The 10,862-nt window shown below is 41.3% G+C and overlaps 1 protein-coding gene across 1 annotated transcript in view; it reads left to right on the forward strand.

Moving 5' to 3' along the window:
- The window catches only part of drd2a (dopamine receptor D2a), a 35,724-nt gene extending 27,324 nt beyond the window's left edge, over nucleotides 1-8,400 (forward strand). The window contains exons 4-8 of the mRNA XM_062385212.1: nucleotides 2,909-3,045; nucleotides 5,020-5,228; nucleotides 6,223-6,309; nucleotides 6,590-6,986; nucleotides 7,403-8,400. Of these exons, the coding sequence (XP_062241196.1) occupies nucleotides 2,909-3,045; nucleotides 5,020-5,228; nucleotides 6,223-6,309; nucleotides 6,590-6,986; nucleotides 7,403-7,599 (1,027 nt within the window). The 3' untranslated portion in view covers nucleotides 7,600-8,400. The remainder of the gene's footprint in view (nucleotides 1-2,908; nucleotides 3,046-5,019; nucleotides 5,229-6,222; nucleotides 6,310-6,589; nucleotides 6,987-7,402) is intronic.
- Nucleotides 8,401-10,862: the final 2,462 nt, after the last annotated feature.

The following is a 10,862-nucleotide window of genomic DNA, read 5'->3' on the forward strand; positions in this document are numbered from 1 at the left end:
TTACTGAATACCCGGGTATTTAATTTGACGTGATTTTCTGCTTGGCTGCATTTTCATCTCAAACCCATATGCAAGATAAATATTCACAATGGCTCCACACAGACACAATTTCAGCTCTTATTGAAAGGACTGAATTAGAATACAAATGTCACTCCTACGTGGGGGAAAGGCTTATTAGTCAATATAATCTTGTGGTAGATCATTGTTTACTGTATGTGAAATGATGGTTACAATCATGCCAGAGAGGAATTGCATCCCAATTTACATTTAGACATTATTTATTGAACTTTGTGTTTGCACGCTCTGTACTTTTGAATGCTCATCACTGACAGAATGACTTTGACTTTGACCAATCACTTTTTTCTGGTTTGAGTACTTTTCAGGAACGTTGTTTTTTGTAGAAGTTCACATGGGAGTGAAGTTTTCTTTTATTTCCTTTTATCATTTCAGCTGAAGGTAGCTTCGTTATTTATACATCAAGGAAGTGTTTATTTCTCTCCGAGCTGTGTTCGATGGATGTGATCAAAAACAGGCTACATGCAGCAGGACATCAGCTCAGTTAATTACTCTATTGTGAAGAGGATGAATACGTTATTATCAGTTGGAGCTTGGGTGCACTCCAGTTCAATCAGCTACTCGCTTTTCCGTTGGAAGACGACGCTAACTGGGCCTAAGAGAACGCTTCTTTTGTGTGGGAGGTGATATGAAACCGACACAAGCCAAAAATGATTTGACAAAAATCCAAATATGTTGCCAATAGTCAGTTGACTTTGAGGTTGAGTAAATTTTAAACAAGACATTGATCTCAGTCCAATTCAGTTTCAGAGAAACTTAGCGAGGCTTTATATTTAGTAAGTCACATTTGGATGTTTTAATGTACAATACCCTGCTCCAAATAGAAGTGAGACATTAATCCATTGCTCTTACCTAATCATGAGATCAAATGTGATAATATTATGCTTAAACAGAATCGGGTGCAGAAAACCATAGACATCTGTCCAATGTAATGATAAAATAGGAAATGTGTTATTATGATATTACTTAATCATAGACACATTTACATATTTAATTGGGAATCAAACCATCATTCAATGTGAAATATAACTTTTACCTTCAAGGTACCAATATCGAATGTGGCATTCAGAGTTACACATCCCAGTAATTTCAAACTGCAGATGTATTATCTTCGAGACTTAACCTATGTGAAAGCGGAAGCCTTGGTGACTCAAATCAGATCAGATTCACTTCCTTTAATCCCATGTACTAGATTTAGGGCCAGTGATCAAGCAGTGAACACACAATTGACATATTCTAATCTTTTAAATCGATATGCTGAGCTTTTTAGCAAACGGTCGATTATTTACACACAAGCAGCAGTTGGAGATTAAGAGTGATGTCCACCGGGGGAACAAAACCCCATTATTTTCCTTTTAGCTCTGTTTTTTGTCTCTAACTGAAAACAACGAGTGGTGGGAACCAACCAAACAGTAAAGTTATGGTCTGACGGGTAAAGATTGCGAAAAAAGCTCCTTAAAGCCAAGGGAGCTGCAAATGTGATGAAAGAGTAATGTAAAAGTGAAGGAGGCCAAGCCGAACATATAGGGGGCCGCATAATATTACAGGTGAGTGTGTGCAGCAAGCGCCATAAGAAAATTACCTGAGCGTTAAATTGTCCTCTTTGCAGGCGGGACTGAAGGATCAATTTCAAATGAAATGGCTATCAAACTGTGTTTCATGTAAGTAAACAACCTCTCATGTGCCACTTGTGGTGCGGAGGGCTCAACTTCCAACCCCCGAAATTGGAATGCAGGTGCAGGTGGAAAACATTTTCCTTTGCTAACAATGAAGCTGATTGAACCTTCTCAGCCTGCAAAAGCACTGCGGGCCAGTTTCTTTCACCCATGACTTAAAGGTACACAGTGTTGTGCAAGCCACAGAAACATACACAGAATAATACAATTACCTACATTTATCCCTATTTCTCTTCTGGCTTTTCATAGAAGCCTCGCTCACTTGGCTGACGATCAAAAACAAATTACACGAAAAATCGATGTATGGGACATGTAAATAAAAGCTGTGCATTTCCTGGTGATTACAGCAAGCTCACAAGCAGGATCAACCGATGTAGCAAGGTTAAATGCTAAGGTCTTTCCTGCGAGGCACTGGATGATAAAGACACGGCCTTCGTCACATGACCTCATCCTCACCTAGACGGCAGCACAGAGCGCATGGCTGTTTCCAAAGGCAGCGATTCTTGTTTAATCAACCTCTAGGTTCCTGGTCCAACTTTAAGCACTGATTAAGAAACAGAAAGGCATGGCCATTTTATTTATAAAGCCCCTTTCACACAAATAGGCAGAGTCAAGGTGCTGTACAGAGACGATAAAACACAACACTTTAATATAAAATGTATAGAAAACAATTTAAAATCTGAAATAACAAATCAATCGCTATCAGAAAATACGGTGAGAGGAAAAACTTATTCAAATAAAATAAATGGAAATGTGTAGGACAATTCAATTAAAATGGAATGAAATACAACCATGTATAGACTTTATGATATAGCTTAGTTAAAGGCACCCTGGACCAGTAGCAGACCACTCCCCAGTGATCAGAGGTCTCGCTGGACCAACATGTCTGTTATGTATTAGGGAGCAGCTCCATTAAGCGATTTAACAAATGAGCTGTAAAACTTAAAAAAATCAGTCCGGTGTCTAACTTGTAGCCAGGGATTTAAGAACATGATGTGATGTGGGCAGTCTTTTTAGATTTGAATGAGTTCTTGGAAAGTTGGTTGAATTAGACATGAACTCGTGGAGGATGAACATTTTGGCCAAAACTTGCAGAAACATGTCACGTATTCATACACGCTAACCAAAGCCTCTATTCCCCCCCCAACCCCTTACAGCTACACGGCGGTCGCAATGCCGATGCTGTACAATACTCGCTACAGTTCCAGGAGACGGGTCACAGTAATGATCTCCGTGGTGTGGGTACTGTCTTTCGCCATATCGTGTCCCCTGTTGTTCGGCCTGAATAACACAGGTAAGAGGGAGATATATCCGTGCACGTCTGCTCTGCTGTCTGTGAAACAGGAATGTTTTCCCGTGGTGTGTGACTAAATTAGTGGAGCGATAGTGCAGCTGTATTGTATTATTCATCGGTCACAGCCACTGCACAGTACAGGATGTACAACGTACACACATATACCTTGTGAATCATTACCTGGCAAATCTTTTGAATGCTTTTCACATAGTTGCGTCAGTGTTGCACTCAAGCAGAATGTAAATGTCAGTGCCCTTTTGGAGTTTGTAAAGAAGTGAAAACAAACTAACGCATTCATTTGAACGTTAATAGACTCACCCATATCAGTATTTGATAACTTCATATTGACATGTATCTAGCTTTAGCGAGCTTTAGGCCCTGAGGCTGTTTATTGCACAGAACAGGGGCTTTAAAGTGGGATTACAGTTAAGCCAGGTTCTGATTAAGAGCTTTTTTCCTTGGAGGCGCCGACTTGTTGCTGACAGCTTACATCCTGTCACTTTGAAGCTCCACTCATCCCTTCGAGAGCCCTCGTGTACCGTCAGTGGACTCATGCTGTTCGGAAGCATGAAAGTGGGGATCTCAGTCGAAGGAACCACTGATACCAAAGCAGTGAATATTTGTGTTTGATGTAGCGCGACTGCCGTGTGTGATGTGGCCAATGTGTGCGGCTGTAAAACTTGTCAGAAGTTGCTGCTGATCATTGCAAACGCAGATGAAGACAACTCCAAAGTTTATTTCCGAATGGATGAACACCTTCTACCCAAAGCAAACATTAAGCAGTTTAAAACAGGTGATGCACTGTGGTCCTTTGTGTCAAAGCCCCACGTTTCCAATAATGCCAGCTTATTGCCACACTTCCAGTTTGTTATTCAGGCTGTTGAAAGTGATTAGAAATCCTTCTCCTGATAGGTGGACTGAGCCACAGCCACCCTGAAATATGGAGGTAACACTTGATCTGGTGATTTTTTTGGTTTTCACATCAAAATGTAGTGAGCAGACTAAATGATATTTTATAACTGTATAACTATCCTCATCAGCAGGTGGGCTGAAACAAACTACACTTGGCAATGATTGGTTTATAGACTCCTGAAAAAACACAAAAATTGTCTTCCCATTTGACTGAAATTTTTTAATCAATCTGTTTATTTTGTTTAATTCGTTGCCACTTGAGTATCCATATAGTATTACCACCAGCGAAATTAATGTCCTGTTGTTCAAATTCGATATCTTTGGAAGCTTTTTTTTGTACAGTGGCAAAGACTGCGTGAAGTCCCCTGAGCCACTTATGCCTGTTTCTCTTCTTCTATTGTTTTAATATGACTCAACTTCCTCCAATTTGATCTAAAAGTCCAAACTATCAAGAAAAAGGTTTTAATTATCTAACAATGAACCGAACTATATATAATACATTTTGGTCTGAGCCCCCTTTCCCATCTTTTTTTCTGGTTCAGACTCAATTGAAATATCGGTTTGAAAGCCCCTCAGTTTTGCATTTTGAGCAACTAATGGTCATTTTGAAGCATTTTAGTATAAGACTTGTCTTACTTGTCTTGTCTGTAAGTTGTCAGCTATGCAGCTTTTGGGAAAATTTGGCTTGTTTTTTGGAAAACAAATCGATAAAATCTTAAATTACAAGCAACTAAAGCGGAGTCTAAAACTGGGGTGATATGATCGCTACATTTGGCAACAGACAGAACCTCTGCTGCAGCATTCTGGGGAAGCTGAAAGGGAACCGCAAACATAGCGAGGAAATGATGGGAATGACCTCCAACTCAGAGAAGGGTAGTCACGTATTCTGAATGAAGCTGCAAGAGATTAAAACCCCTGCCAGTTCAAACTAAGTTCCCCCTTTTACTGCAGAAAGTTCCAGAAGCCAGAGTGACAGGCACACACAGAACTACACTCTAAAAAAGAGCATGTTTGATGGAACATAACATCCAGACTTTATTCACCGTGTGCTTATCTCCACAGCTACTCGTGATGAGTCCCTCTGTGTGATCGCCAATCCGGCTTTTGTGGTGTACTCCTCCATTGTGTCCTTCTACGTTCCCTTCATCATCACTCTGCTGGTTTATGTGCAAATTTATGTGGTCTTGAGGAAGCGCAGGAAACGTGTTAACACAAAACCAAAGCAGAGAGGCTGTCAGGCCGTCGACCCTGATGCAGCCACATCGCTGAAGGTGAGCTGCTTCCAACAAATCCTCTCCTGTTTACGGCGAACACCTTTACAGCCTCAGCATCAAAACAGATCGACTTTATTGCAGCGGGGCTCTTTATCTTCTCAGAGCATTTTAGGCTCATGTCTTTTTCAACCAGTTTGAAAGAAACGCTAAAATATCTTCCTAATCAAGCTGCAATCGATATACCATTTACACACTTGATTGTTTTATGAACAGGCGCTTTATTACATAACATCCCACTTTGACGGGAAAAACCCAGACATGATGAAGATTGATTTTTTTCTGAGGGGGGAAAAAAGGATATTGTTCAAGGCAAAGGATTGAAAGGGCAAAGCTGAGTTATACCTGAGGCTTTTTCAAGTGCTTTCCACCTTTCATGTAATAGTGATATGCTAAAACTGGTTCAGGCCTGGAGACCAGGTATAATCTTCATGTTACATTTACTGTTACGTATCAGTGTCAGGAGCCATCACGCAACACTAACTATGATGGCCCTCAAACGACCTTTTGATCGATTGACTCTTCTGACACTAAAACTCAATGGTCACTGCACAGGAAGCCAAGTAATGCTTCTGATCCAGTGCACTACATTACCCATGTTCATGCATGACTTTACGCAGTGCTCTCTGTGTGCATGATATAGTTCAGAAGCGAAAGAATAACAACAGACAGACGGCATTTCCTTAATAGGGAAGAAAGACATCACACGACTATACAATATTAACAGATTAAGTTAAAGTTGTGTTCCCCTCATGTTGTCGACTGTTGGATGAGGCTGTTTTGTGTTTCAAAAATAATCTCAGCCGCAAATATGTTTCACACCGCAAAGTCAATTGACTTCCAGCTACAGTTGAAGCCCCAGATCAGATTCTAGCTCAACTGCCTTTCTGTGTGGCCTCATTTGACCTGGGAGGCAGTGCTTCGACAGCCCTTTTGTCAGTCTTGCTTTGACATTGTATCCTCTCCTTGCCTGACACAGCTGCTTTCCTTTCAGGATAAGTGCACTCATCCAGAGGATGTGAGGTTGTGCACCATGATTGTTAAGACTAATGGGAGTTGTCCTGTCAACAAGAAGAAAGTGGTGCGTGAGTTTATAATTTTTTTACCCTTCGTTTAATTGGTTATATTTATTGTACCTGTAAAATATTTAGTGCAGTGTCACCTTGAGGAACTACAGCCTGAAAGGGCACGTTTCTTCCTTTGTGAGCATAGCAAATCTAAATCGAAGTCTGAAATGTATCTATTTGATCATTTATCTATTTATTGTGCGTTATTTTAAATGTCATACATCCCACAAGAACCTGAATGAAAATTGACCACAGGCTTCCACTTCTTTTTTTGCTAACTCTGTCCTTGCTCAGATTTTCATCAAAGACGTGGTCAATGAGGGGGAAGATCTGGAATTGGACGAGCTGAACAACAGCGGCAGCAGCAGCCAGAGGCCGAAGCGGCAGTCGCAGTGCGCTCTTGGAGACATTCCGGCCACGAGCCACCAGCAACTGATGCCCAGCAGGGCCAACAATGGCCCCACGTCCTCACCTCCCACACCCCCCGAGGAGGCCCAGAAAGCAGAGAAGAACGGAGATCCTACCAAGGAGGCACTGGGGGATCCGGCACCGGTTGTGGCCAAAGCCTTTCAGACGCAGGCCTTACCTAACGGCAAAACTCAGACCTCTGTGAAAACTATGAACATGAACAAGAGAAAGATCTCACAGCAGAAGGAGAAGAAGGCCACTCAAATGCTAGCCATTGTTCTTGGTACGTCAAAATTTCTCATCCACCATAAATGATAGTGAAGACAAGTTCAATCAAATATTATCCGAGTGAAATAAAAAGTTGGTAAATGCAAAATAACCTGCAGTGCTAACAACATCAAACAAGCGGGGGGGGGGGGGGGTTGTTCAGAAGTTCCAAATATGTTTTATTAACCACAATGTTATTCTGCAGTTTGCAGCTTAGGAAGCATATTATCTTCCAAACAAGCTCGGCTGCCTCAATCTTTTATTTCAATCTTTATTTTGTAATGACCTAAAACAGACAGTGATGCAACGAAAGGAAATCGTTCTGTTCCCTGTGTTTTAGAGTCCAACTAGGTATTAAGGTCAGAGCTTCCTTCATTGTCACTTCCCCCCCCCCCTCACTCTCTCTCTATGTCTTTTCTCGTCTCTCCTCAGGTGTCTTCATCATATGCTGGCTGCCGTTCTTCATCACACACATCCTGAACACCCACTGCACGAAATGCAAAGTCCCCGCCGAGATGTACAACGCTTTCACCTGGCTGGGCTACGTGAACAGCGCTGTGAACCCCATCATATACACCACCTTCAACGTCGAGTTCAGAAAGGCGTTCATTAAGATCCTGCACTGCTAAACTGCGCGGCCATTCGTCTCATCAGACCGAGGGAGGGGTGAAGAATCAAACACAAACATCTTTTCTGTCAAATACCTCATCCTGCGAAGGAAATGCACCACAGGGGGGGAAAGCCGCGATTCGCTTTCTAAAAAGGAACAGAACTGAACGAGTTGGGGAAAACTTGACTGTGTCTTACTCGCTGACACGTTGGCTCTATCTGTGAATGGTTTGTGGACTTCAAATCACTGAATGTAAAACAAGAAAATGTCTGTAACAATGACTCGTTCCATAGAGAAAGAAATATGTACCATTGTTCTCTGAAAATCATTGTGCTTGTCACGTAAGGAGCCATCTGTGTATACCAGACACGTACAAGTTGCAAACTGCTTTTATTGTGTGTGTAATTTATGTTATGAAGATGGAGATTTCCTGCAGATCTTATAGATATCAAGTCAGTGTTCATTGCAGTGTTAAAGCTCGGACGGGAGCTCTTAATCTTAAAACCTGTCACTGATTGGAATGTGTGTTTGAGACAAGAGACAATTTACTTGCTGTATAATGTGGCAATGCCAATATCCACATATTTGCAATTTTATAAATTGAAAAAGACATGTTGTTATTATTACTATTATTATTATTATCATTATTATATTTATCATTCTTTGCTGTAAATAGTTTTTTCTCAACACATTAACTGTGATTATGCCTGCAATTGAAATGTGATGCATGCTACATTGCTCCTCTACTTGACTTTATCATGAAATGTATGTTTAGCAAAAAATGACAAAAGATGTCCAATAAATGAAGTTCTGAGACACTGTAACGTGCCACATGAAAATCTGTGTTTGCTGTGTAGATACAGATACCAGACACCCGACGATAACCTGTCGGTGTTTACCAGCCTCACTCTTCCTCCCAGGATTGGTCTGAGTAATGTTGACTGTAATTATAACTGAGCATCGCGGCTGTGCCTCGGGTCCTGCAGCACACTAATAATCTGTATGTGGACTTTGCAGCTCCCAGGTGTAATCGTGTGGATGTGTGCATCGCTGTGAGCAGCTCCCCAGGGCCTTTGCCAAGCAAGAATGGGGTGAACTGAAATACCAGTTGCAGCAATACATCTGTGTGTGTGTGTGTGTATTGTTTCGGCCTGCATTATTTTCACATCGGCAATAACCATATATCTGAGTGGTTGTGACAGTTTACAGGTGAATGGCTGGTGGAGTTCAAAGAACATAGAAGACATACACATGAAAAGTCTTGCTGACTGATCATTAACATATATATAATCTCAGTCACTCCCATGGAGAGTGTGATGCATGATAATAGACAATCAAGTGGATGGAAAAAATGGATTTTAAATCAAAATAGAAGTTAAGCCTATAAATCACAGTTTGGAAGCTCATGTTGATGTTTAAATCACTCATAGTCAGAATAATAATTGTGTATGAATGAGTTCATTTGATTGATATTTTGATTCTTTCTTATTATTTTGTATTTGTTGGTTTTGTGATGAATTTCGCACATACACACTGTTCACTTCTCATAGATTATTGAGTCTGGCTTTTAAATGTACACCCCTCCCGCTGGGGGAGACTAACTGTTTTCAATTACACCGTGAGTTAGGTTGATCGCTCTGCGCCCTGTTAAAGAACCAATCGGGGAAACTTACTTTTTCTAATTGCAATGAATTTAATGTTTTTTTTTAAAGGGAGCTTTCAGCTGTGTTGAGAAACAGCAGCGGGGACTGTGTTGGTTCCAGCTCTGCTATTAGAAATCACCCCCTGAGTCCAACTCCAGTGAAAAAGGTACCCTACACATAGAAATCTACTGCTGCGGACATTCCACATGAGATATGCAGAGTTTTGGATTTGATCTTGTGCTTGATTCAAAAGTATGCTAAATGTTGTATCTTGACGAATGGATAAACGGGCTTCTTCAATGTCAAAACAGTATATTACAATACACAGAGTGCAGCACTGGTAGAAGTGAATATAGATTATTATTCCTTACTAAAAAATAATCAAAAAGTGACACGACTTCACAGGAGCCCTGCACAGCTTGACATAATCTGAATGATAGAAAAAGGTTATAGAAAAAAACCTTGTTGTTCATCACAAATAAAGGCGTTTACTAAATGGAAACTGATCATTTAATTAAGACAAACCCCCAATGAGTGTTTACTTTATTAACATGAGTATTGTCATTATTGATAATAGCAATACTTTGAACCACTGCCCAAGGTATAGAGACAACTTCAATAAGTAGGAATAACGTTAGATAATCGATACAAAGTAGAACTGTGAAGAACAGAAATCAATCAACTCAAATCACTCGATGTGGCAAAGTATCCTTGCTTGTGTGCTCTGTGTGTGTACAGATGTATTCCTCACGTGTCCAGCGCAGTAGAATCAGCATCTCCTCCTCCTCCTGCCTGCCGCAGATGCAGCCTCGGTTGAATTGGGAGATTCAGTTCCCTGAGCAGCGTTCAGAAGCACTGCAGAGGCTGCTGAGCAGGAGAGGCACTCCTTCCTCTGAGTGGGATCCCAGCTGCTCCTGCAGCTACTCCCTCCTCTTTATCTGCTTATCAGGCATCCAGGTATTGATGTTGTTCAGTAACACTAATGCATGATGATGATGTTATGGAAGATGACCAGGATTCCTCCTGCAGCTGTAAGTTCCAATCATCCTGTCAAGATTGTCCACACCTCCTCTGTTGGTCCAGGCTGATGCTTGTCTTCACAATCACTCCATCAGCCATTTTGTTGTTTGTGCTCAGGAGGATCAGATTCTTATTCCTCTGTGGGAGTTGAAATGCTGTGGTGGTGGAAAAGGCAAACTTTGATAAGCAACAGTCCCCCCCTCTTTGATGAGAAGGCCTCTCTCGCCCTTTCCTTAGACCAACCTGATGCTGGTCATCCCCCTCTTTGTAGCTGCTGGCTGAGTTCATAAGAGATGAAGAATTTGTCCCAGGTGACATTATGCCCCCTCGATCCATCTGTCACATCAAGAACAGCCTTGAAAGGTTCTTCTCTGGGCCTCCACTGGTCGGCTTTACAGACTACCAATATCTTGAAGCCATACCTTAGTGTTCTGCCGGGCGTATACTGAACATAAACAACCTGGGACCTGTTGACAAAATAGATTATTATCAGTCCATGTCATGGAATGGTCTTTAGAGGAAGGAGATGGGAGACAGAGTAACATCAGAGAAGATAAATAACACTGCCATAAATGAAAGAAATTAATTTAGCTCAATACGGGAATGACTGAGTGCAAAC

Source organism: Platichthys flesus, chromosome 4 (assembly GCF_949316205.1).
Source record: "Platichthys flesus chromosome 4, fPlaFle2.1, whole genome shotgun sequence".
NCBI lineage: Eukaryota > Metazoa > Chordata > Actinopteri > Pleuronectiformes > Pleuronectidae > Platichthys > Platichthys flesus.